The sequence below is a fragment of the Colletotrichum lupini genome, chromosome 9 (assembly GCF_023278565.1).
Source record: "Colletotrichum lupini chromosome 9, complete sequence".
Lineage (NCBI taxonomy): Eukaryota > Fungi > Ascomycota > Sordariomycetes > Glomerellales > Glomerellaceae > Colletotrichum > Colletotrichum lupini.
The window spans coordinates 515,935-542,138 of record NC_064682.1 but is presented as its reverse complement, the minus strand read 5'-3'; the positions used below and the strand labels follow the sequence as shown (position 1 = coordinate 542,138).

Sequence of the window (26,204 nt, the reverse complement as noted above, 5' to 3'; positions counted from 1 at the left end):
AACGATACGGCCGAGAATGATGGTTGTGTGGATAACCAGCGTGCCTGTTCTGTTTCTCCCCCGCAATAGAGTTGTGCTTCTCCGATACCTCCAGAGGCAGTCATTTTTTGATTGGCTTCTGCCACAACTTGAGCTTAGGAGAAGCGCAGTTCGGGAGGCAGATTTGAAATTGTTCCCGAGGGATAGCGTCCTGCAGCCTGCTTACTGTCCATGGCAGTGGAGTCGATCGTTGCACTAAGATGCCCACGCTATTCTAGGCGTCCGTATCCATAGAACTGTTACTCGAGACAGCACCGGAGCACATTGTGTTTCTCAAGTCCACATTGCTTGCGCTGCACCACTCACATAGGGAATGGACCGTTGCTAAGAACAGCACTGGTGCCGCCTTCTCTTCGCTCAGCATCCTTAGCATCGTCCGTCTGAAGTTCTGCCTCTCCATCATTGGATCGCTTCAAGGTGAAGAGGGTGTAGACACCGCACGCGCTCTCGAGCAATCTGAGCTTGGCCGCTAGAATGGCAGATCTTGTTCGGCCCACAGCAAAGATCGGCGGGGGGTCTGATGCCCTACGGACATTGGGATTGTTGATTCCCATTGCTTGTCTTGGATCCTTAGCTGGGGCTTGCAAGACCTGGAAGTTTGAACCGTTAAACCTCGACTCTCTTTTGCGTTATAGGATTGACTGTTGAGATTTCGATATCGTGTCAGCACACCGTGAGAGCAGAAAACGGAAATTCTCCATGGATAGAGTCGACGTGGGTAAGAAGACCCGTTGGCGTGCAAGGAGGCACAGAGAGGTATGGAGTAGAGATGAGCTTCGTTCTCACCGAGGTGAGTTTTTTTTCTTTCGGTGTGCTTATGTTCTACAGGAGCTTTGGGCACCAAAGCCATCTACTCTGTATCCGTACGGATAGTGGTTCTGACTCGGCTGATCCCATGCCTAGTGACTCGTCTCGAATACGGATCGAAAGCCATGGTACCATAGAAACTCACGCCGTTCGAACTTGCGTTAGCCCGTGCCAACCCTGCTAGTGTTCCGTACCTAGCCCTTTCGGGAGGTCAATTTTCGTGATTTTTCAGCAGCGCTATACCCAATATAGAAGGCGGTAAAGGGTCATTTTTTAATTTTCCACTCCTTCCCAATTACCTTGCCTCGACGGCAAGCTCTCATTGGTCCGATTACCTGAGATGTTGGCTTACGCCAAAATTACGTGGCGGCTGCATTTGCCCAAATTGGGCAGTATTACTGTTCTGCCAAACCGCTAGCAGGGTTGGCACGGGCTAACGCAAGTTCGAACGGCGACAGTATCTACGGTAGGTAGGTATTGAGGTAGGTGTAGCGGGCATCGAGCCTTGCGGAGAGGCTAGCGGCTGCACTCACACCCCGTGGCTGAGAAGCTGTGGCGCGAATTTCAATGGCCTATTGAAGTGTCATGGAGGCCCCAGTCTGAGGAAGACATGCTTAGCCTATGGCGTGTGACTAAAATGGGCGATCTCAGCGTACGTAGGTATTCGTTCGCAATCAAGTGTACAAGTAGCTCATGCCGTCTGAACGTCGTGGTCCCCTTCGTTGAGTTGTAGGGAAGTCATGCGCCTAAACGCCAATTGCGAGGCTTCGGCAGTTGCAGCCTTTAAGGGGTAAGGCATAGCCAAGCTCCATTTTGTTGCCAGTTGAGTGAATGGGTGTGCCAGGCTCCCCCCGCGGGTGTCCGGGTACTGAATCAAGACAGGTGCCATGGGACTCATGGGAGGATACACTAGATCACAGGAGACGGACTGGAGCTTTTGGGTGGTCGAATCGTACGCTATGTGTGCAGTGCAGTAGACGAAAGCTTGGGCTTCCGGGGATGGCTGCATGGGTTGGCGAGCCTGGCAATGTTTCATGCCATTCTGGTCGTGGATGGCCCATTGGATGACGGGACTCGGGGGTCGCTCCAATACGGAAGCCATCGCCTTGTCGCCCATCGGAGCGACTCCATCAAGCTCCATTACACTGCGCTGCACAGCCTTCTTCCATTCTCCAGTTCTCCCCCAATCTCCAGTTATCAGGACGTCCGAACCCACAGGCCCCTAGGATTTGGGTCTGAATGTGCCGAGGCATGGAATTCCAGCTGTCCAAGGTCCGGCCCCTTTGCCTTGCATCTCCAACGGTGTCACACCATGATAATGGCCAATGAGGCCCCTTGAAAAGGCACAGGGCGGACAGGGAGGCCTTGAAAGGCTTCGAGTTGAGATACCAGAAGTAGCAAAGAGCCTCATTGTTGATTCTTCATACTCGGTAGGATTCTGAGTTCTGACAATGGGGTAAGCGTTGCTGCCTTCCAAGTCTGATAGGATTAGGAGGTGTGTTTCCGCCCGTGATCTCGGTGCTCTCGGTGGAAATGTGGAGATGCTCAATATGAGTCGCGGGCTCTGGTGACGTGCAGTCTGTGAGGGGCGATGAAGCACTGGCGTCTGGCGGCGGCGGTTTGAGGTTCAGTGGCGACGCTCTGGGGTTCTCGAGATGGCTGGTCTGGGGTCGTTGTCCTCCTTGGGCCTTTCAATCGGCATCCCGGTTCGTTCAGTACCTGCCATTGTCCATATGTCCCATTTGCATTGAATTTGCAATCGTATCCGTACGCACTTCATCACTTCGGACACGCAGTGATGGTTCACGAGATTCGTCCAAAGTGCCTCCCAGAAAGCTTCCCGAGTGTAGCCTGCGGTAATGTTGATTCAGAACATGTAGGCGCTGCGTGTCCTTAGCAAGAGCTTTTCTGCCATCGCGCACAGTGGTGCAATCCGGCTCGGTCAGTTCAAGAGGCCAAGCCTCCAACTCGATATCGTTGCTCGAATAGCTACAAACTTGTATAAGCCTCGCTGAAGGTTAACGTATTTTTGCAATGTTTTCCAAATCGTCGAAATTATGCTGGTTACGTCCGTGGTAGCCCCGTAATGCGGCGCCAATCTGGCGGCGCTATCTTCATGTATCCCGGCGGCGTATGTCTATTCTGCCCAGCGAACGCCATTCGCAAGTCGACCTGGATTCGAACTAGACCCTCTCATTAGAGCAGAACGCACAGAAGTAGCCGGACCATCGGCGTCCTCGCGGCCGTGAGTGCTAGATCGACGTGAGGTAGGCTTTGGAAACGTCAGTCCGAGTTTCGAAGCTTTCTTGACGTACAAAGTATGAGTAGAGCTGTCTCGTTCCTGGTCGAAAATGCAACCATACCTCCAGGATCCGAGTACCTATTCTCTAGTCACTTTCGAATGGCAATGAGCCTGCAGGAAGTTCTATTGCTGCAGCATTTTGCTTCGACATTGGTGAAATCCGTGTTCACGGCCTTGTCCGGGTCCTGACTAAGTATTCCGTACAGATACATGTTGAACCCACGCAAGCGTGTTGGAGTGGCTCGTGCGAGCAGGATCTACGCCCTATCTCCGCTTGGGGCACGAGGGAGTACGGATACCCCTGTCGACAGGCCGACAGACAGACGCCAAGTTGGAGGCACGAAGCTAAGCAAGCCGCGGCAGCGAGGCCCAAACGGTGTAGGGCTGAGGAGGTGGCTTTGGGGTTGGATTTCCGCCATCATACCGTCCTAGTCTATCCAAAGGCAGACGGGCTCTTGCCAACATTCCGCACCCAACCAGTAGGTATTCGTCCTTCTTGGATTGGCAAGCGCGCCAGAGCTGTCTTGTTGTGGCTGATGAATGTTCCAACAATGTCCATCCGTATGTGGTTTGCATGTGATGAGGGTTCGAGTCGTTGCATGACTCGTCAGATGAACCATCACCCACGTGCGCTAAGGACATGTCCTGTCTTCAGAGTCCAACCTCGTTGACCGTTTGTTGTTGTTGTTGTTGTTGTTGTTGTTGTTGGATCGTTGATTGACATGATCAGGGTATGGAGCATTGGAGCTGCAGCGTGGAGATTTGAACTGCAGGGCAGCAGGGAAACCCTCATCGAAGCCGATTGGCCCCGTTCTACCCCCACCTTGCCGATGCTCCAAAATCAAACCGCCTACGGTGCGGGGTATTCGTACTCGATTCGTTCCGAAACGCTCCAGGACGACTCTGCCTGGGCATCAACAGACTATCGACGGACGCGGCGCAGTCGTTGATAAGTGGTGCACCGAAGAAAGCCACTATCCACTGAAGGGAAGGGCTTTGAGCGTGCGAGCATGAGCTTTTGTCATGCTTACCGTACATGGCCAACTGCCACAAGTCTCGCGCCAGTCAGGGCTAGTGAAAGCGCAAGATTCCGAAAACTCAAATGTCACTCTCCCCTTTCGCGGAATTGCGAGGTGGTCTTCGGAGAAGACTCCGCAGCAAGTAGGGTCAGACGCCTCCCTTCAGTGGCGGACAACGGGTGGCTGGCTTTGCGTAGCGTAAATGTGACCGTAAGCAAAGTCTGGTTGATTGCTAGCCTGCACGATTCTAAGCGAGCTGAATGGAAGCGACGCTGGCTTCTATTAACGCGTCTCCCGGTTTGGAATCATTCTTCATGATTGGCGAATAGCATGTTCCAGTGCATGTCACAGGCCACACTTTGCCAGATCACAGCGTCTGGGGAGCCTCTTCGCCGCCGTGACTAACTTATCCGCGGACAAAAGCGAACTCGGCCTCGTTGGCGAGATTCGGTATTACCACGATTGCATCTGTAGGCATAGCGGTAGTGTCCGATGAAGACACAGGACCTGGCAGAATCACCATATTTGGTCGTCACACGCCGAACTGCGTGGGTTGTAAGGTGATCAGTACTGCGCACCCAGAATTGGGCACTCGAGTTCAGACGGGGATGGCCTAGATCGCTCGCGGCCGCCGGTGTCTTGGGCCTGCCGATGGGCCAGAAAGGGAACTGACAACGCACGCTGTAAACCTCGCTGCAAAGCCCGGACCACGACCCTCCCCGCTCTGTCAAGGGTGGTGGTGTGTGTGTGTATCCGTACGTACGAACGTTTAAGAAGGAAATGCGCAGGGAGCCAACGTCCAGGCCTGGACTTCCTCGATGGCCGTCTGCTAGGAAAGCATGCCTCTTCCCTTTAACAACAAGCAGACGTTATCCTTGGCGTGGCTGTTTCTTCTTGTCCATCTATCGCAACCTTAGTACTTTCGTATCTCGTTAATATAACACTCGGTTGTACCATTCAATACCCAGGGAGCTTGGTGGCGAACTGGGCTGCCCGGCGTCTTGGGTAAGGCGCACCAGCCTCCAGGTACGGAGATAGACGTCAGCCTGCCAGCCTGATAGGGCCAGGAGATACTGCTGGTCTGCCTGAGAGGGTTTACGGTACTCTCCTGCAAAACGTGGGCATGCAGGGCTGCCCTAAAAGTCTCTGTGGGAAATGCTACTAGCTCCCCGGACCCTCGGCGGTCTTGCCTTTCACGGAGGGTAGGGCCGTTTGTCTGACAATACTTTGGTGCCGGTACCAGCACGGTTCGGAAAATGCATCATTGTCAGCCCTAAATGACGGAACGGGGAATGGAACTCGCAAACACTTGGTATCCAAAGCCATGGCCAGAACCCAAGGCGGCAGAAGGTGCGAAGGCTTTCAGCCATGCGCCGGCGGGGGGCTGTAGGCGCTTAGTCAAAAGATGGAATGTGGTCCGAAAAGACTGACGCTGTCGGTGCTTCAGCGTTGCCAACAAGGGGCAGCTGGCGGCTCGTCAAACTTGGGGCCTTACGCCCTACTTTCCAGTAGCGGGAGAGAAATCCAAATAGCGTCGAATACTTCGGATCTCGACAGGGGCCACCCTTCCAAACGGAGCAAACCGAGGCCTGTACGAAGTCCGGGCAAGCTATCCGTACGTCTTAGCTCGTTCTAACGGACTCTTGGGTGTCCTAGTTTGAAGAGTAATGATGTGATACTCATCACCTGATCGCAGAAAGAGCGTGAAAGAATGACCCGAACCGACAGGTGAATACCGAGAACTGAATAGCCCTCCGCAAGGCAAGTCAGCGGAAGTTGGCTTGGACCAAAAGGACGTCGCGTGTTGAAGACCAATGGCAAGACAGCTATTCCTTGGTGACAGAGTTATGCTCTGTCGTCGTTGTCGTGGTCGTCGCAAGAGGAGAAGGCTGACGCAATTTTGAGCGTCAAGATTGGCCAAGGATCCGCTCGTAAACACAGTCATCCTGAACCAAGGGGTGCGTTTGTATCGCTGTGGGTGTGCCGTGCTCAGTCGGGCGACAAGCGGGCCTTGACTGACTGATTGGCATGAACATGCAAACGGTGAGCTGCAGCGCAACGGCGGAATGAGAGGAGGGTTTGGCGGCGAAATCCCCGACGCTCTTCGTTCCCATGATTGGCTGCTAGGACTAAGTGCCGACGTGCACAGCCCAGTCAAGAGATGGCCGGCCTGGCAGGCTGACCGCGCATCTGAACCCCGAGACTGAAGGTGCTAAAAGCGACCACGGATTTGAGATCTTTCGCGTAGGCGGGCTTGCTTGGCAGACTGAGCGGCTGCGGGAAGATCGATGTGGTTAGATCGAGATGCGAAAAGCAGCAGCAGTAGCAGCGCCGCAACCTGGAGATCGTCGAGTTAGCCAAACCCGGCCGGAGGCTTTAGACCGTGGAAATTGCGTTTTGCCATATTGAAGCTTCTGTAGTAGAGAATAAGGCACTGCCATTGTGAGCTTGTCAGTACGCAAGCCGAGTTGCCCTTCGGTGGTTGTCCACTCATTGTTTGGAGAGCTATTCCGTTGTCAAAGATTGTTGCGGTGCCTATCGATATCTGATTGTGAATACGCTGTGGAGAGGTTGTAACAAACAAGTGCACATAAATAAGCTTGCTCGGCGAGACGGCGCCAATATTCGGCATTGGCACCGTAGCTCTCTGCCTGCTTGGCTAAAGTGGGAGGGACTTTGGAAATAGTGGCATCAAGGGCCCTCAATTTTGCACCTGTTCCGTAGGCATTTGATCAGAAATCTGCGGGGATTGAGTGAGTGGGTTCAGATTATCGGTAAGCACCTATAGCAATTCTGAACAAGAGACAGGGCAGGATACCGACCCAAAAACGACATTTGCAATCAATGATAGTGACCAAAAGAGGCGACGATGGCGGTTGGAACTGCTTCTTGCCAATGTCGGACATAAAGAAAAACCACATGGAGCCGATTGCCTTGTGTTGTCGGACATACAGAGTGCAGGGATTTTGAGTATGTTCGTTCGCAGCGTAGACACATAGTGTAGGTACGTACGGTGGTGAGTGTACTTGTATGAGGTTAGGAAGACAAGATGGGTGCGGCGTGGAGTACCCTGGTGTCTGATGGCAGTGATTGGCGGTGGGGTAACTGGAGGGAGGGGTACGAATGGTTCGAGATCCATGCCTGTGTGGAGGCGGTTCGAGTCGAGGAGGTCATTGATAGATGCGGTGAGGTCGAAGTTAATGGCGTGGGCAGCAGTGCCGCAGACAACAGGTGATGGCTGGGAACAATGCCAATGTCTGCGTTAATGAGACCGAGCATCGTTGATGGTGTTTGCTTTGCTGTGCCTGGAGTGAAGAGTGGCAAGGCAGCTCCAAGATAGCATCGTGATGGTGGAACGACCCAAAGTAGCGGCGGTTGAACGCCGGACTGGGGAGTCAGTCTGTCGGCCTGTCTGTGGCGGGGAGGCAAGGTCGTACAAGCGTTGTCCCAGGATGAGGCGGGATTGGGCTGGATGGGAGGGGGGTCTGGAGTTGACAGCGAAGGTGCAGCAAGGCGTAGGGTTGGAACTTGGAACCTTGGAATTTGCCTCGATAGGGTGCAGTCATTACGGTGCGCCGCGGTGCGGTGCGGATAGTGTAGACTGCGGTCAAACGGTGTGAGGCAGAGAGGTGAGGTTGTGGAGAGGTGCCACTCCGGGTCTTGAACCATCGTTTGGCCGAATGAGACGAGAAGATGGGAGGACAGGCACTGCAGCGCAATGACACTGACATGCCGCACGACGACGACGACAATTTCGACATGGTCGGAACGGTGCACAGGAAGGTGATGTAGTGTAGGGAGGTGGATTGTAACCTGAATGCAACAGCAACCCAATGGAAGGCAAAAGCCAGAAGAAGTGATGAATGATGCAACTATTCTGTTAGGTAAGGCGAGGTAAGGTAAGGTACCCTCACCCAAAATGCCCATGTACCAGTGTATCCTTCGTGCCTACCTTCCCTTTCCTTAGCTAATGGTGCTCTCTTTTCTATTCTAGTCAACCAAGGAACCGCGGAAGGTGAGGTTCCCTCTGCACACCTTCCCTGTACGTCGTTGTTACTATCCTGTCTCAGAGGCAGGTTGGCGTAGTACCATATGTTGGAGCTGGGAACCTGCCCTACCTTACCTTACTACCTTGGCCCCTTAGTAACCTTACAGGAAGCTGCTGACTGAGATGGATGGGAAAGAGTGGTGAGTGCGTACTTGTCTTTCTAAATTTGTCGGATGCCATCTGTAGGTGTGTGTGCTGCAGACCAAGGTACCTTTTTTGCCTGGGTATCTCTATGCCGCCTGAGGTGGTCTCTATGTACGACGGGAGTCTGCACTTTGTAGTTCGTCTCCCATTGGGTTACGTTAGGTTCAACCTGAGGTCCGAGGCAAGGTACGTATCGGAGCGATCCATTCTCCTTGGTCCATCAGGTTCCCCAGTGCCAATCCCACCCTCGCTCCTGCCTTCCCGTGTGTGGGAGGTAGGCGCAGGGCCAGCAGGGCCAGCAGGGCTCAATTCTACACCCTCATTTTTCCTTCCATACCCCTTGCTCTGTTGGATGCTGGGGTGTGTGCATAGTAGCCATCCGCTTAGCGCACGCCCTGAGGTCTGTATGCCTGGGCAGAGAACATGATCCTGAAAGTGCTCACCCCTTTCACCCTTTCACCCCCCCGTCCCAAGTTCCTTCCCCATGCCCTCAGGGCCTTCCAGTCTTCCACTCAATCTTCTTCTTCTTCTTCTTCTTCTTCCTCCTCCTCCTTGCCTTACCGAGCAGCCCTTGTCTCCAGACTCTGACTCTTTTTTCCATCCAAATACCTCACACTGACGCTCTATCCGAACGGCTGCAGAGAAGGCCTCTCTGCGGGTAAGAGTACCGAGGAAATGAGACTCAAGATACCTCGCCGAAATAGTATCTAAACGCGTAATGCGCTTCTTGGCTGCAAAGAACAAACGAGCAGACAGAATGGAACGCCAGGATTGTATCTCGAGGGACTTACCTTAGCTTGGGCAGTGGACTTGTTGATGATACTTGGGATATTTGTTTGGAAGGAAGCACGAGAAGGTCGAGAGAGCCGTGGTCCTTGCCCTGCTCTCGGAGACCCTTGCGCCTGCCTTGTCTGCTCTCTCTCCCCTCCCACGGGCCACCATGCGGTGCTACCCCGTCGTCGTGGACCCGCGCTAATCCTGATCGGATACCCCTGATCTTTGCAGCCTCGACACTGGACTGCGGGAGGGACGCACCGGGAGTGCGCAGCAAATGGAATGATTCAACGGAACCCGCTTTCTGCCCTGTTCTGCCCTGTGTCGCCTTGGACTTGCATCTTTGGAGCACACTGCACACGCATTCCTCTTTTCAACGGAGAGACGGACGGAATCACGACGTGAGCCTGTGAGGGACCACAAGCAGGTAGCGCAATGCGGTACGTTTCTTACCTTATGGTTGATATCTGTCCCCTCGGTCGTGTTTTCTTGGGTGAGATGGGCAAGACCTGATGAAGTACGGAGTACGGAGTACCTACGGTTCTCAAGGACCCCACCCAGCTTATCTAAGCACTTGTTCAAGAGTCCAAGAGACCGTTGCGAGATCCTTTCACCCCGCTGCCTCAAGATGCTTGTGGCACTTGAGATATGCACTATGTGTGTTTCTTCTACACCTGCAACTTCTATGCCTGCAATGAGGCATGCAAGGCAAGGTCATCCATTGCCTCTTTTGCATCAGCATCAGCATCAGCATCAGTATGAGCCCAGCATCAGACCCCATCTAAGCCCGACCGACCTTACTTTTCATTGCTTACCCAGGCAGGCAACTCGGGCAACCCAAATGTGCCTTAGTCTTAGGTAGCTTTCTTTAAGTGAAGCCCAAAGGCTGCAAGATGCAAAAGCGAGATGCAAATCCACCAAAGTCCCGTTTCGCATCATTTCCCCTCTTGCTTTTCCTGACTCCTCCAGTTCCTCCTTGGCCTTGGCGCCAACCTGAATGTTCGTGCCTGCTGTATCCGTACGGAGTACTTGCCTCACCGACGTGTCTACCTACGGAAGGGAAGTTACGCCAAAGGTATCCAAGGTACCTATCTTAGCTAAGGTATGGATCTGTGCTCATCGCTTCGTGCGGTACCTCTTTCATTGTCGATGCGCATCGTTCCTGCCTTGCGGATAGTTCTCACGCCTACCCACTTCGTGATGCATGTGGCTTCGTCAACGGGGATTTGCGTTGATTTGGGAAGGAGAAAGGGGAGGTGGACATGTAACGATGAGGAGGGCAAGAGGCAGCAGCACTTCTGCCTGTCCTCTTCCCTTGAGATGATGCGTGTAATGTAATTCTTCGTATCAATTCGCATGGAAGGTACCTACCAAATCGTGCCTACCTACCTTACCTACCTTAGGTAGGTACCTTACCTGATGACTTAGTCAGACAGGAACATGCAGGTAGCAAACAAATGCTCCAACAGCCGAACAGCTCACCTCACGCTGCTTGGTCATCGTCCTCGGCTTCGGGATGATTTCCCAACTTCCATCTCATCAGTCGGACCACGAAACCTCAAATGCGCTGCATTCCCGCCTTGGTCTTTCTTCACACGCCATTCCATCTCGCGCACGGAGCGAGCGTCGAAGCAGTCTTCATCACACCTTACTTTACCTCAAAGTACCTACCTACCTAGGTATCTTAGGTATTCATCTACCTGAACGCAAGGTACTTTGACTGCCTTGCTTTCTCTCACCTACAACTCGTACCTTTTTTTGTCAGGTTCTGTGCTGATTCTTACTCAGGTGCCTCCGCGTCTCTGCTGAATCGAGCGAGGTTCCGTCGCGACACCTGCCAGACCGCCCGGACACAATCCCATTCTCGACTTCTTTTGTTCTACATTCCATTGTTGCGCTCCCCCGGCCCTCGTCCGGACGGACCCAGACCTGCGGATTCCCTTGGCTCATAAGGCATATTACTATTGATTACCTACGAATACCGTATTCGTACGTCAGGAGACTAGCACCGGGCAAAGGACACGACCCGGGCGCCGTCTAGACTCCACGGCTCGCCGCACACCGCACGCCGCACGCCATCACCGCCGTCTTATTACCCACACCTCTCCGAATATCACCAAGGAAGACAAATTACTGCATTTCTCACCCCGCCGTCCTTGACGCACTCCGATTCCTCCAACAACTCGATCCGACTCGGATGCTTCCTTGAGCCTTCTAGATCCATCGCCTCACCTTGCCCATTCAAGGTAGCCCACGCACGCGGCTAGTAACAGCACGGCATACACACCACACACACACACATATACGCACATATACACCTTGAGCTATCTATGCTTATATCGCCTGGGTGGCCTTGGTCGCATCAACATCAACGCACCTCATTCCGTCACCCCCATGAGTCTCCGTCCCCAGCCCTCCTTCTCTCTGCCATTTCCCCTCGAACGCTCGATCCGAGCAACAACCCCCTTCCCTACAACCATTACCGCTACGAATACCTAGTCTACACCACCTTGCCTACCTTACCTTAGGTGCTACCCACACCCCGACGCAGCGTGAAGGAAGGGCGACAAGAAGTTGACAGACAGGGCTGCATTGCTGCTTATGTGCTTGCATGGCACTAACTCAACGGGTTACAAGAAACAGCCACACGCCCAACGTCGTACTCGTGGTTCCCTGGTGTATGACTAGCCAGTCCCCATCCGCATCCTATTCCTTTTAGGGCTGCTCGCCGAACAAGCGTCCCGCTACTCTACCCGTCAACGAGAGAGATCCACCCCCCCCCCCCTCTCTTCCTTATCACCACTCCCCTTCTACTGAGTACATTCACTCCCTCTTCCAAAGCTACCCATCAAATCATTCCCGTCACCCCTCCCTTCTTGTCTTCCATTCGGCCTTCCTCTTCTCCACTTCCTCTTCTTCTGCCCTGCCCTGTAAGGCCCTGGGCTAAGGATACCTCAGGACCTAGTGTATCCGTTCACAGTAGGCGTGCTAAGCTAGGGTATCAGGTATTCTCTCTCTCAGTCAGGTCTCTTCTCTGCCTGGGCTGTCCTCTGTCTCTCAGTATCCCCTGCTACTGCCCCTGCTGGGGGCAAAAAGGAACCACCCGGGGGCTTCTTCTCCAATCCACGTTACGCCGAAGTTGGAGGTTTGGATGTGCCTCCATCTGGGTCCCTGGGCCGCTACCGCTACGAATACCGCTACCTACGGATACCGCTACTGCTGCCGCTGGAGCTTCGCTTGACGCTGCCGACAGCTTCCCTGGGCTCCCCCTCCACCCCCTTCTCCTCTCCTCTCCTTGACCAGGTCTGTCTCCTCCACTCGACTCGTTCTCCCGCCTTTGTTTTTAATAAGTACTAGTCGCCTCTTTCGCCTTGCCATACCTGGGGGTATCGATTTTATTTTATTTTTATTTATACAGCAGCTGGCGTCGTCACACAATCGCCTCTTATTTCAGCTGTCGTCTCCCCCCCACGACCTGACCTGACTTACGGATGTAAACTCTACCCACCCCAGCTCCGGCCACTCTGCTTCCTCCGACAACATTTGCTCCTCGCATTCCTCGACGCCGTCCGGACCTGATCTGTTTCTGCTTGTCCCGCGATTAGACCGCCGGACTCAACAATTGTACATCCAGTCCAACCACATCGACGTCTGCTACTTTTCCCTCTTCCACGTTACGACTCGCGCCGCTTTGCTCGATTCCGTCTAGTCTTGTCTTTCCTTTTTCAGTCTCCTCTCGGCCCCGACCGCTGCGTGACGCAAGAGAGAGAGACCGACAGAGACAGCCATTCTCGGCTTGCATTGGCCCCCGTTCTCAACCAACGGCGAACCCGACTGCCATCGCCACCCACGGCCTCCAAGACGACCGCCTTGGCCTCGGACGCTTCTCGTATCCCACCGCGATCAGAACCCTAGATATTTCCCGGCCCATCACTCATGACGCCCGTGCTTCCGTCACTATAAACCTTAGTGGCGCCGCTTCAGCTGGAATTGTCAATCCTCAGCCAGCAACTGCACAGATACAAGCCGACATCATGGAGGCACCTTCGAGATACAGGGAGCCTGCGGGTCTTCCCAGCATATTTATAGACTCAAACCCAAGAGACTCAAACCGCTTCGACTCTAGCAGTTACTCCTCCTCTGTCGCCATCCCAGGTTCCGGAGACAGAATCAACGCACCGCCGCCCTTACCACCACCACGACTTCCCTTTGACGATCCTCACATGCATCACCAGGAGCCCAGACAACACTACCGCGATCCCTCATCATACAGCCCTAGAGAACATAGTTACCACGACAGCTTGGGAAGTTTGGATGACAGGCCACACTACATGAGGTCCGGTTACAGGCACGATGAGGGTTATGCCAGCATGGGTTCGTCTTCAGCTTCGGCTTCCACAAGGTAGGAAATCCCCAACCTTTCAATCGGGCCTAGTTTGGTTCTAGAAGAAAAGAACTTGAGAGTGTCGAGATTTTGGGTGCCCATCTAACATTTTCACCTTGATAGATCTGAATGTTCCTTGCCGAGCATCTCGGCCGGGTTTGGTCTGCACCACAACCAGTTCCAGTTCCAGTCTGGCGCCGACGCTTTCACCGACATGAAGAAGAAGCTCGCTCCCCTAAAGACGTTCGATAACAAGCCGCCTGGCTCACTCCTCAGTGCGTCAAGCACATCATCAACTAGCGACCCTTTCTCGAGGAGGCTTTCTGGCGACATGCGGGTACCGCCGCTCTCCGTGCCCACCAGTCTTCCGTTGCACCTCAAGACGTCAAACCTACTAGACTCTCCCGACAGATACACGCAGACTCCTCACTCTGCCCTCTCACCTTCCCCTAGGAGCCAGCCATTCCATCTCGGCCAGGACTATAGGTCACCTCGGTCCGTCTCCGACCTCGACAGGTCACCGCCTACTCGCACCAGAAGGAATAACAGCGACGATGCATCATCGCACAGCTACGAAGTGGAGGAGATGGAAATGGAGGAGACCAATTCTATGAAGAGATTGCGGATAGAGGATCCCATGAGAGCACACTACGATGGTGCTGGGGCGAAGCGCCGTGCATCCGCTGATCCCGACGACAGCGTACCACTTGGTTTCACCACCCAGAGTGACTTGCTACGCCGTCGCGATGGAAACCAAAGAGGATCCCCCACGCCTCGACTGAGTGTCATCCCTCAAGGATCAATCTCTTCGCCATCCGGTCGCGCAGGGTCTTACAGCTCTAACCTATCACTACTCACCGGGAGCATTACCAGCATGGGCTCGTCGTCGTTTGGCCGAGTCTCTCCAGGGGGCCTTTCCCCAGGTGGAATTTCGCCCGGCGGAACCGACCCCAGCTGCAGCTCTCCCTACAGTGCATCAATGTCGCTCAACCCCTCGCCTCGCGGTTCCCTTTCCAGGGCACCCCACCAGCGGACCATTAGCGAAAGCCGGCCTCTCGCTTCTCCCCGCAAGCTTACGGAGGTGAGCAAGCCTGGTGGAACCAAAATTTCGGGATTCTTCATGTGCGATTGTTGCCCGAAGAAACCCAAGAAATTTGAGTCGGCTGAGGAGTTGGCGTAAGTACCGACCCTGCAAATATCATAAGCTTTTCGCTAACCGTCAACAGGTCTCATGAAGCCGAGAAGCAGTATGAATGTTCTTTCTGCGGAAATCGATTCAAGAACAAGAATGAGGCCGAACGCCACCAGAATAGTCTTCATGTTCGCAGACACAGCTGGTGTTGCTCAGCCCTGAATGGCTATGATCGTGCGTTCCACGACAGTACCAATCGCCCCGGTGAAGCAGACTCTTGTGGCTACTGTGGTGAGGAGTTTCCTAGAAACGGGAGAGGCCCTGGTGCTTCCGCACCGCGACACGCTACCGACCAGGATTGGGAAGAGCGCATTCGCCATCTCCAAGAAGTACACAAGTTCAGGGAGTGCAACAGCAGCAAGAAGTTTTTCCGCGCAGATCACTTTCGGCAGCATCTTAAGCATAGCCACGCAGGCACAAGCGGCAAATGGACGAACATGCTGGAAAATGCTTGCATGCTGGATGAAGATCCTACTCCGAGATGAGCATAAGCCAAGCTCCCAAGCTCGACTTACCGATGATTCGTTGGAGACCATGGCATTGGTTAACTGGCCATTCATTGAACGCAAATCTCCGGGGCGCGTAGCGCGACATCACTCGGATGCGTCCAACTAATACACCGAATGCGAGCGAACGATTGAGACTGGACAATCAGTCAAGATGAAGACGGCCGTTGACGCACGGGGCCGAGTGGAACATGTCGAGAAAAATCCAACGCCACGGTCTGGTTAGCAATTCCCTTGCCAGTGCCATGCGCCGTACAAAAAAGAAAAAATCAAAAGCATTTTGTTGAAGCATGTGGGCAGCATCCTCGGGTTTGATGGGCTGGCCATTTGGAAGCACCCATATTTTGGGGCCGTTGGAGTATAGGTGGTTGCCATGAGGGGCTTTCAGGCACCAGAAACATATCTGCAAGCTGTCTGTTGCGCGCATTCCATTTGGAGGAAATACCAGGCATGATCGGGCCAGTCAGTGGTGGGGAGGTGATACGATGAAATGATATTGGTATTAGAAGAGATGCAGCACATACTTCAGCCAGACTGAAGAGTTCAAGCTAGCAATGTATTTTGTAGGGTCAGGGCACACAGGTTGGACAATAGTGAGAAAAGAATAAAAAGCTACCAAATCTCGAACAAGTTACTGTTTCCCTCCATAACATGTCTCTGGCTTAGATTTGCTTTCTCGTAATTATGTGGTTGAGTACTTGGTTTCCGAATTGGCATGATGGGATCAAGAGGAAGGTAGTCTGACAGTCAATGGAGACTTGATCAGATCCACAGCTGGCTAAAGCCTACGAGTAGCTACAGTACGGAGTACCCCATGTTGGTGTCTGTTGAGCAAGGAACAAACGCATGCTCTGGTACCTTGTACGGCAGACTATAAGAGGCACTCCGCTAAAACCGTTCTTTCTAATAGACCTACGGCTACCATAAATTTAAAGCATTAATAGCGCGACTTTCTCATATATATAAATAAATATTATAATAAATCCCGTATATTATTATAAAGAATTACTTATAACTATAAGTAATAATAATTACGTAAGGGTAGTTACGCTACTTAGCGAAAATAGGGTAGCTAGGGGGCATATCCTCCCTATTAATTTTTATTACTAATCAATTTCCCTTTTTTTTTAACTAACTTAATATTTTTTAAATAAGGTAAGTAATCTACTTACGCCCCTATAGTTACTTATTAATAACTATATTTTGCTTTATTATACTTTATACCCTTTTCTATTTTACTTTTATTACTATTACTTAATTATATACGTAATTATAAGTATAACATTTGCGATTTACTAATTAGAAATATTAATTAGGTATAATTAGGCAATTTTATACGTAATTACTAGTATAATTTATACTAATTAGTAATTATACTTCTTCTTAGGCTAATATATACGCAATTATAAGTATAATTACGCATATATACCTATTCACAATTTAATTCTTTTTATTTACTTTTTTCTTTAGTATTAACTATTTATATATATATATTAATAATTTCGTATAGGATACTCTTTTTTTTAATAATTACGTACGCTATATAATACTTATAATAAGTGCTTAATATAGCGTTCCGGCCCGTATTAAGGGTATATAGCTCTTAATAATCCCTATATACTAACTTACGTAGTACCCTAATAACCTTACGTCTTATAAAATAACCTCTTACCTCCTTATTAATATATATACTTCTATATAATAGCTTCTTTATTATATAGATTTTTATATTATTTATAAGCTCTTTATTTTCCTTTTTAAAAACTTTTTATTAAATTTATAACCTTAGTATTATATAAGTTAGTATATACTACCCTATATTATCTAATATTACTATATTAACCTATATAATTTAGCCCTAGCGTTAGATTAAGCTTAACCCTAAAATTACTAAGAATAGCCGTTATATACCCCTAAATATCGCCATAACTCGTACTTAGGCTACTAATACTATTTAAATAACCGTATATAATAACGCTAAGACTAATACTAAGTCGTATACCTATTATAAAGCTAATAAAAGCATTTTTACTAATTACGTTACTTTTATAGGTAAGGGTTACTTTAATTATAACTATATATTTATTATATACGAGTATACGCTCGTTATACCTCTCGTTATTACTTATACGTTACTTTATATTACCTTATATTTATTTATAATTTACTAACGGTTCGTACTAGCTTATAATACGCTTATTAAGGTTATTAAGTATAGTCGTAATTATAAGGGTCGTAATAAAGTCCGTATTAGCGCTCTATTTAAGTTTTTAAATACTATTCTTATTATATACTTTTATATAATAATAAAAGCCTTTAAATAAGTAGTTAAATAGGCTAAAAATAATAAAAAGGGTATATATAATAGTATATAGGATTATAAAAAGTATTACTAACTTATATAAACTCTAAGTAAGAAGTAATTAATTTGATATTCTTATATAGTATAGTATAGGAGTTTATATAGGTATATATTAAAATATAGTACGGTTAAGCTTAATACTTAGGTAGTAAGGCCCCTACGGAGTTATAAAGTACTTATTAACTATAAATTAGAATATATGCGCTTAGTTTAGCTTATAAAAAGCCGTAACTAATTATATAAAAGCTCCCCCTAAAGTTTAACGTTTTTAATAAAATTATAGAACTTTTATTTATCGTATATTATCGTTATATACGTTTTTATCTTTTTTAGTATTATAAATCCTTATAAGCGTCTATATTTCTATATATATACTTATAAAACCTTATAAATAAAAGAATACCCCTATATATTGCTATAATTATATATAAACATTTACCCCTTATTTAAAATTTCTTTTTTAATTTCTTACTTTATATATTATTATTTTCTTAGAATAGTATAACTACGTATTAATTTTTTATTATATTAAACGATAATTATTATAAAGTTAGAGAGTAATTAAACTTATAATATAATTATTATATATATCTTTATAGTTTTTAGTACTAGAATTATAAAGCGAACTTTTAAACGTTAATTTACGAAATAGGACTTATAATAAGAAGAGCGTACGGTCTTTTTTAAGGATCTATTAATTCGTATTTAAGAATTATTTTTTTAATAATACTTAAATAATAAAGATATCCTTTTTTAATTCTAGTCTAAAGGATTTATAATTACGGCTATAGGATTATTATACCTTCGTTAATAAAATTAGCTTTAGTAATAATAAATACTAAAATAGCTCGTAATTATATAATAACGATTAGAAAAGTTCTTTTTTAGTATACTAAAGGTTACTTATTATACTAAAGGGTATAGTAAAGAGTATTTTTATATATAGGTTCGCTAATAAGCTTATATTATTAACCGAGATAAACTTTACTTTATATATTATAAAACCTTTTTATAATAAGTTTAAGATTAGTTAAGTAAAATAAGGTACTATTATAAAGGGCTTATAACTCTTAGACTAAATTATATTTAGTCTTTAAATACGTATAATAAGCTTTTACTATTTAGATTTAAAATCTATACTAATATTAATATTTATTTACGGTTTATTATATAGTTCTATATAAGGGTTTCTACTTATACGTCCCGGAATATATTTATATAATATTTTATTATTATTTAATAACGGGGATTTATGCTATTATGAGTTCGTTTAGATTAAGAAAAAGAAACCGTTCTTATATTTAGTATTTATTATTACTTTTTATAATACCGTTTAATAATAAAAAGTCTAATTATATTCTATAATTACTAAATCTTTAGTAAAAGTATCTATAACGTTAAGATTAAGAGTTAGTAAAATCGTTTTTATTAAAATAAATTGGTATATTAGTAAGTAAGTAATATATATCTTAGTATATATAAATATACTTACGTTTATAAAAATACTTCTAATTACTTAAGTTCTAAGGGCTATTTTATATAAATATACTCTCTAACTAGATTATACTTCTATTTATATATATATTACTAATTCGTTCTAATTTTATTAACTTTATATAAATTTAGAACTCTTATTAAATTCGTTATTAAAAAGGTCGCCCTTATATTATTTTTAATTAGCTATAATAATTATATTATTAACTTACGTTATGAACCGTATAAGACTTTATATAGCTAATTAATTAAAACTAAGTTTAATAACTATTAAATACTATTTAAAATAATAATAATCTAGACGTATATCTTTTTTAAACTACTTTATAAATTTATATTTTAATTATTAAGGGCTCCCTAACTATATTAGTTAAAAGTACGAAGTTTAGTAAGGCTAATTATCCTTATTTTAAAGCGTATTAATATTTTCGTATTTATTTAAAGTAGTATATACGTAATAAGCTCTAATTAGAAATTACTTTACTTAGTAAACTATAGGGCGGTATTATATAAGTTAAGTAGAGATTAAAAGACTTTAAAATTAATCTTAGAATATTAAATAGCTTCGTAATTACGAGCAATACTAAGGACGAAAAAGAATTATAAATATAATTATAGTTTATTTTAAACTATTTATTAACGAGAATGCTCGTTTTTATTTTTATAATATACTAAGTTATTTATTATTATAAACTTTATCTTCTTATTAAACTATTATAATCTCGTTTTTCCTATCGTTTTTATCCTTTTTAACCTTTTTCTTAGCCTTTACCTCCTTCTTAACGATCTCCTTTTCCTACTTAATTAATAATTCTTTTTTAATCTTTATTATTAATTTGATATTAATACTTATTAAAAGCCGTGTTTTTAGAATATTTTTATACGTCGTTTTACTTAAAGTTTTAGTTATAATTAGCTTTATATAACCTTTTCCCTTTTTTATTAGTTAAGGTTTAATAATTAGTAACTTAATTCTAGTTTAAGAAATAATAGAAAGTTAGTAATTATCTTTTTTATATAAAATCGTAGCTTTAGAAAGGAATCTCTTTAAACTTATAGCTTCGTACGCTATTTTACGGTATTTTAAAATATTATAAAAATTCTTTATATTAATTAGAAATACTATTTACTTTATTAAAAGAATTTATTAGTTTATTATAAAATATAAAATAATAGATCGTATTATATTTTAATATAAAGTAAACGTCGAGAAGTAATTAAACTAAACTTTTTTAATAAACTTCTTAATAACTTAAATATTAATATAAGTCGTTACTTAAAAACTATTAAGTTCGTTTTTAAAAAAGGATATATTATATAATATAATAAAGATATTAATTATTAATAATTACTTCAACTCCTTTTTCGTTTATTAAATACTTCGTTCCCGCTCTTTTAAGCTCATAAAAAAAGATTTTATTAATATCAAAGCTTATACGTTTATACGTTCTTATTATATAAAAAGGGTAGAGCTTATATAAATATTATTATTAATTAGTCGTTTTAAAATAGTTTTATAAGGAGGTATTATAAAGTCGATTAGTTTAGTAACGTCTTATATAAAAACTAGAAATTATTATAAATTTATATTATAATATTTATAAGCGAGCTATTAGTTTAATAATTTAAATAAAAAGTGATTTTTACTTATAAAAGGGTAAAAAGTAATAGTTATTTTTATAATAAAGTTATAAAAAGAAAAAAAACTTTTATATTAAAGTACGATATTATACGATTTTATATACTACCGTACGGTTTAATATATTACGAAATTAAAGTATTTATTAAGCCGTAAATCTCTATAACCCCTATTTATAAGTTATTATACTAGTCTAGACCCTATCCTAGGTAGTAGGGTAACCGTAAAATACGATTTCTGCTTTAACACATAAAAAAAGTGTTTTAGCGGAGTGCCTCTTGCAGTCTGCCGTACCTTGCTCTGTGTAAACGCCAAGTCGCTATAAGGCTTTATCAACGGCAATTCGGCATGCCACGGTGAGGCCGCCGGTTGACAAAAGGTCACATGATCTCAGCCCTATGAGCCACAGAGAGATGTGGCGGTGGCGCATGGCTTTTTCCTGTCTTTACCCAATATGCCAATGTACCCTACCTTAGTAACAATAAATAGTAGGCATGGGAAAGTGCCCTGAGGGGAAGGGGCAAATGACCTGGACCTGAGGCGGGGGAAAGGGGGGCCACACCGCGGGCACGAGGGAACAGGACGCCGGACATTTCTTTCCACCACACGGCCGAGTGGCAGGAGCCAAGAGCACGAGGGAACGAGGGTACGTACAACACAACGACTGAGGCGACGAAAACAAAGGTGGAGGCTTGGCTCTTTTCGGCAACGGCAGTATTCTGGGAAACAAAGCTAGAGCAACTTCAGGCCGAGCCACAAGCACAACTGCGTCATTCTCGTCACCACCACCCAACCACTACCACCAGCGTTCGTCGCATCCTGAGATTGGCACGCGAGAGGGGTCTGTCTTTCTGGTAGCTCTTGGGCTTGGGACACCGACATTGACTCTTTCGTTTCCCCCTTCTCCCTTTTCTCTCTTGGTCACACACCAATATCCGTAGACAGCAGGGAAACTTACACCGTCATACACTACCATACTACGCTCATGTATCTTGTGCCAAGCTGCCCTTTGAACCCTTCTTCGATAAAGCCACTCGCATGGTCCGTGGCCACATTTCAACCGAGGACGTGACGAAGCGATTGAAAGAGATCGAGTCAAGCTTGACGACCACGACCACGACCACGACGGCATTGCAGGACGCGGCGCAGGTGCTACCCCCCAAGGAAAAAGAAGCGCCGACCAATACGTTAGAGATCTACACAGGCGAGCCTGAAGGGAGCGAGGAAACTGAAGCTTTACACCGACTTTTGAAGAAGAGCTGCGTCGAAATGGCGATGAACCGTATCGATGGCAAGGAGGAGCTCTATGTCGGCGGGTGAGACACATTATCTCCGTCGTCATCTTCACTGTGAGGCTCACTAACGTTATTTACCAGCATATGGGCTTTGCGCCGCCCTTCAGCACTGAAGGAGCGCAACATCACCCACATTCTGTCCGTGCTGCGATTCGACCCGGCCGGTCTCAAGAGCGAGACCGACACCTGGGAGAACTACGGAAAGAGCTACAAGCACATGGTCATCGACATCGACGATGTCGAGGATGAGGACCTGCTCGTTCACCTGCCCAAGGCCGTCCGTTTCATCGAGGATGCGCTGTACCCCGGCAGCAGCAAGAAGAGCGTCACGGATGGGCCTGAAGAGGAGACCCAGAAGGGCAAGAGCTTTGAGGAGAAGGCCAAGCGCTTGAAGGCGGCTGTGGCCAAGGATTTGGAGACCGAGTCTGAGTCTGAGACGGAGGCTGCCTCGGCTAAAGCGGCGGCGGCAGAGGCGAAGCCCACAGATCCGGATGCCATCCTCCCCGCCCCCCTATTCGAGCAGCTGGATCTCAGTTCTGACGGGGAGAAGCCGGACCCCAATGCCCCAGGCGGCGTCTATGTCCACTGTGCCATGGGCAAGTCCCGTTCCGTCTCTGCCATCGTTGCCTACCTCCTCTGGAAACACCCCTCCCGCTTCGGCAGGTCCGCGGCCTCGACGGCCGCCGCGCAGAACGGAGCATCAGGAGGGGCGCCCAAGTCCGCTGAGGAAGCCGCAGCAGCGCAAGAGAGGGCTGCAGCCGCCGTCGCCGCCGCCGTGAAGTGGGTTCGCAATACGCGAGAGATTGCGGAGCCGAACCCGGGCTTCATAAAGCAACTCGAGATGTGGTGGATCATGGGGTGCCCTGAAGACGTGGCGTCGCACCCCATTTACAAGCGGTGGGAGTTCCAGAGGGAGATTGACGAGAGCCTTGCCGCGGGTCAGGCACCGACAAAGCTGCGGTTTGAGGACGAGGAAACGAGCAAGGAAGAGGCGGAGAGCGTCAAGGGCATGGAGGTGCGGTGCAAAAAGTGTCGCAAGACGCTGGCTACGCCGCGCTTCGTACTCGATCACGAGCCCGATGCCCCTAGGGACCAGCGGCAGCAACAGCAGCCGTGCGGACACGTCTTTGTGGAGCCGCTGGGGTGGATGAGGGAGGAGCTGGAGAAGGGGACGTTGGAGGGACGGCTGTCGTGCCCGAATCAGAAGTGCGGCGCCGCCGTGGGCAGGTACAGCTGGCGGGGATTCCGGTGCAGTTGCGGCGGGTGGGTTACACCCGGGTTCAGTCTGCAAAAGGGGCGTGTGGACGAGGTTGCTGCGAGGGTTCCTGGGGCTGGGGGTGCGGCGGCGATGGGGATTCGGATGCCGCCTGGTTCGGGGAGGTTGTAGATGCATAAGCGTTTAGTTCGCTCAGAGCTTGCGGTTTAGAGCTAGAGCTAGATGTAGATGGTGAGAATACATGGTGGGAGAATGTGCATTTGGCAAGGCGTTGGAAGAGGGGGCTTTGGCCTGGAGTTGGGTGGGAGAGGGAAGGATCGCATGACATATACGGTTGCATCAGCCTGGAACAGGGGAGACGGGAGGGTATTCCTAGATGGCATGGAGACTCGTTCTAGATGATCCTCGCTGACTGCAGACTCTTGAATTGCACGTACATCTGGCCCCATCAATGGTTTCTTACATGTGAATGGCTGGATACCTTGCCTATCTTTATGGTTGCCTTGGATCAAGGTATTGCCGTACGGATACTTATCCACGCTTAGTGTGCCCAAGGAGATTGTTGATGAATGTGACCTCGCTTCGACGCTGGCCATGAAGAAGTTTACTCGTCCCAGTAGTCACTGATGTTAGTCTCTATTCGTTGAATATGTTTACTTACTGACTGTGTAAGGTTCGCTTCAAACCAAACGCTCTTTCAGCGTACGACTAGCGACGATTCCTACTCCCAGAGTGCGCATGTATGCTCGCGTGCTCCCCTTGAAGCTTACTCCGAGCCGTTGCAGCGAGAGAGGGAAACTTGACTTTACCTTATCCCGAGCTTCGTACACCTAGGTACATGAGTGGATCGGACCACAGACGCAGGTTGCTATCGAAGCACTGTAAAGACACCCTGTCTCTTTTCCAAGATCATCTTCCTTTCTTGGGGCGTTGTATTGCTTCGACCCGTTTTTGACGCATGTACAGTTGGAGCCAGACTGGGATGCTTCTTGCTTGCAGAGGGGGTAAGAACGAGATGGAGATTTTCTAGGAGGTAAGATTGCTGCCTGGATGCACGAGATAGAAGAGCCGAGGCAGGAAAGGTGAGGTGAGGCGTGGTAGGTGATCCATATCCGTACAGTCGAGGCAGGCCAAACCCATCGACTGCTAGTGTTCTGAACGGCAGTTGGTCTCTTCTGTCAGAGTGTGGGGCGGAACCAGACGCACTTTGGATTCTAGAAGGAGGTGAAAATGCTGCCTGCAGTGAGCTAGATGCGCGAGATCTAATGTAGGCGCGAGGCAGCGTGAACAACTATCCGTAATATCCCGCGGAAAGAACGTTAGGCAGGCGAATTCTGGATGTTCGAGGGGGCAACGGAGATGATGCTGATTGTCTGCTTGGGGGTGTGGTAATGGTGCCGGAGGTTTGCCAAGTTGGTGTTGCCTACGTCTAGCTCTCGGCGAACGATGTTTTCCGTGGGGTCGATGGGAGGGGGTAGAGGTTGAATGAAGATCCCAGCCCCTGTTCTAGATCGCAGAGGAATCGTCGTAAGACTGGGAAGAGTGAAGAGCATTGTCATCACCCGCGAAACGGCGGACCCAAGGCTGATGAATTTCTTTCTGTTTCTTCCTGGTCTAGATGGAGCACTGTGAGCCCAGCATGATGGTTGTTGCCTTCTCGCCTCTGTCGATGTCGGGGAAGTGAAGGGCGCTTCACCCTGCTTTCGCTTACGGAAGGAGTTGGGAGTTGGGAGGCTGTACTGGGTCTCAGGGGTGGGCCCTTCTAGTCGGAGTCTGGAGATTTTGCGAAGACATGGAGTCTACGATGATGATGATAATCACTTCTGCGGCGCCGTTGCATTGTAAGGCTATGTTGGAAATTATTTCGACGTTCGGAGAAGAAGTGGCCACGGTTAGATTAAGAGAAGTTCTCCTAGGCGTGGTACGCATGGAAAGCGGAAGGGTCGATGAGCGGGACGAAGATCAGGACGACATCACGATGACACCCCTGAATGGCACTCTTCCAGAGGCAGTCATCCAGAGCGCGATAGAAATGCAATAAGGCCCTGTAGCTCGGATCTGTCTCGCGCGGCCTTGTACACGCCTTCTGGTCTCTTGACAATCTCATTCGAATTCTCGTTTACTAAAATCCAGCTTTCTACTGAATGGCTTGGTGTTGCTGATTATTCTTCAATAAGTGAGCGGATAACCCTGAAGACGATAGCAGGCGAGGTACAGAACTGAATGTCGCGAATCGTTATAAATTTGACCGTAAAGCAACCCGCCAACATACATTTGACATGTTTTTCATGCTCAAGCGAGCATTCTCATATCCTCCTCGATGTTCAACGTTGACTGCGTGAAAGAGTCACTGGGTTAGGCAGCAAGCCGCAGTATCCTCCCTTTGCGACCGCCTGCGGGTCTTTGAATGTGGACTGTTAGGTGTAAGTGTACGCCAAGCTCTACTCACAAAACGAGCGGAACAAGGTTTTGAGACTCTGACCAGCTCAAAAGCCAGACCAGGCTACATATCCGCAAATAACCAGCTACCTCCTGTCCTTAAGACTTCCCCTTCCGGATCTTCGCCCGTCCGCTGAGATTGAGGGCAAAACTACACATCAATCCATAGTAGGCCCCCTAGAGCTCACTAATCTCGACATCGATTGAGATCCCTCCTTGCTACATCCAACGGGCATATACTTGCTAGTGTTGGTCAATGAGGCGCAGCAGCGGCCAGCATACTGATGCTCCTACGCCGGATACCCAGCGGAACCTCCGCCGTACAGAGGACACATGAGCTCGCTACCTACTGTCCACACCATGCTCGACCGACGACGGGCCTGCAGTGGTGCAATCCTACGCTTGTAAGGTAGAGGGGGTGGGAAAGAAAACGCATATCGTAAGACGAGTCTAGCCTGTCACGATGCCGTTGGGAGCGAAGGAGCAAGGGGAGAGAAGGAGGGGGTATGATTTCTCTGAATGCTAGTGCTCTCTGGCGTACGGG

At 47.8% G+C, this 26,204-nt stretch overlaps 8 protein-coding genes across 8 annotated transcripts; 4 read left to right on the top strand and 4 right to left on the bottom strand.

Annotated features, from left to right (window-relative positions):
* Positions 1-253: 253 nt before the first annotated feature.
* On the bottom strand, positions 254-593 carry CLUP02_16077 (uncharacterized protein; the record flags this gene model as incomplete). The annotated part of the gene is made up of 2 exons (XM_049295001.1): positions 254-275; positions 346-593. The coding sequence occupies 2 exons, from the start codon at positions 591-593 to the stop codon at positions 254-256; spliced, it is 270 nt and encodes an 89-aa protein (XP_049152148.1).
* Positions 594-1,537: 944 nt separating this feature from the next.
* On the bottom strand, positions 1,538-2,588 carry CLUP02_16076 (uncharacterized protein; the record flags this gene model as incomplete). Its single annotated transcript, XM_049295000.1, has 3 exons — positions 1,538-2,068; positions 2,274-2,505; positions 2,566-2,588. The coding sequence occupies 3 exons, from the start codon at positions 2,586-2,588 to the stop codon at positions 1,538-1,540; spliced, it is 786 nt and encodes a 261-aa protein (XP_049152147.1).
* Positions 2,589-3,166: 578 nt separating this feature from the next.
* Positions 3,167-4,369, top strand: CLUP02_16075 (uncharacterized protein; the record flags this gene model as incomplete). Its single annotated transcript, XM_049294999.1, has 6 exons — positions 3,167-3,330; positions 3,387-3,709; positions 3,786-3,821; positions 3,879-4,003; positions 4,070-4,150; positions 4,214-4,369. 6 exons carry the CDS (start codon positions 3,167-3,169, stop codon positions 4,367-4,369), a joined length of 885 nt encoding a protein of 294 aa, XP_049152146.1.
* A 2,834-nt stretch (positions 4,370-7,203) lies between these two features.
* On the bottom strand, positions 7,204-8,395 carry CLUP02_16074 (uncharacterized protein; the record flags this gene model as incomplete). Its single annotated transcript, XM_049294998.1, has 2 exons — positions 7,204-7,980; positions 8,321-8,395. 2 exons carry the CDS (start codon positions 8,393-8,395, stop codon positions 7,204-7,206), a joined length of 852 nt encoding a protein of 283 aa, XP_049152145.1.
* Positions 8,396-9,420: 1,025 nt separating this feature from the next.
* Positions 9,421-9,941, bottom strand: CLUP02_16073 (uncharacterized protein; the record flags this gene model as incomplete). Its single annotated transcript, XM_049294997.1, has 3 exons — positions 9,421-9,540; positions 9,587-9,699; positions 9,935-9,941. The coding sequence occupies 3 exons, from the start codon at positions 9,939-9,941 to the stop codon at positions 9,421-9,423; spliced, it is 240 nt and encodes a 79-aa protein (XP_049152144.1).
* An 85-nt stretch (positions 9,942-10,026) lies between these two features.
* On the top strand, positions 10,027-10,310 carry CLUP02_16072 (uncharacterized protein; the record flags this gene model as incomplete). Its single annotated transcript, XM_049294996.1, has 2 exons — positions 10,027-10,217; positions 10,283-10,310. The coding sequence occupies 2 exons, from the start codon at positions 10,027-10,029 to the stop codon at positions 10,308-10,310; spliced, it is 219 nt and encodes a 72-aa protein (XP_049152143.1).
* A 2,554-nt stretch (positions 10,311-12,864) lies between these two features.
* On the top strand, positions 12,865-15,194 carry CLUP02_16071 (uncharacterized protein; the record flags this gene model as incomplete). Its single annotated transcript, XM_049294995.1, has 3 exons — positions 12,865-13,535; positions 13,641-14,693; positions 14,744-15,194. Coding segments are annotated over 3 exons (2,175 nt in total), but the record flags the coding sequence as incomplete, so codon positions are not given.
* A 5,944-nt stretch (positions 15,195-21,138) lies between these two features.
* On the top strand, positions 21,139-23,392 carry CLUP02_16070 (dual specificity phosphatase; the record flags this gene model as incomplete). Its single annotated transcript, XM_049294994.1, has 4 exons — positions 21,139-21,172; positions 21,380-21,551; positions 21,652-22,026; positions 22,087-23,392. The coding sequence occupies 4 exons, from the start codon at positions 21,139-21,141 to the stop codon at positions 23,390-23,392; spliced, it is 1,887 nt and encodes a 628-aa protein (XP_049152141.1).
* Between the last annotated feature and the right edge of the window lie 2,812 nt (positions 23,393-26,204).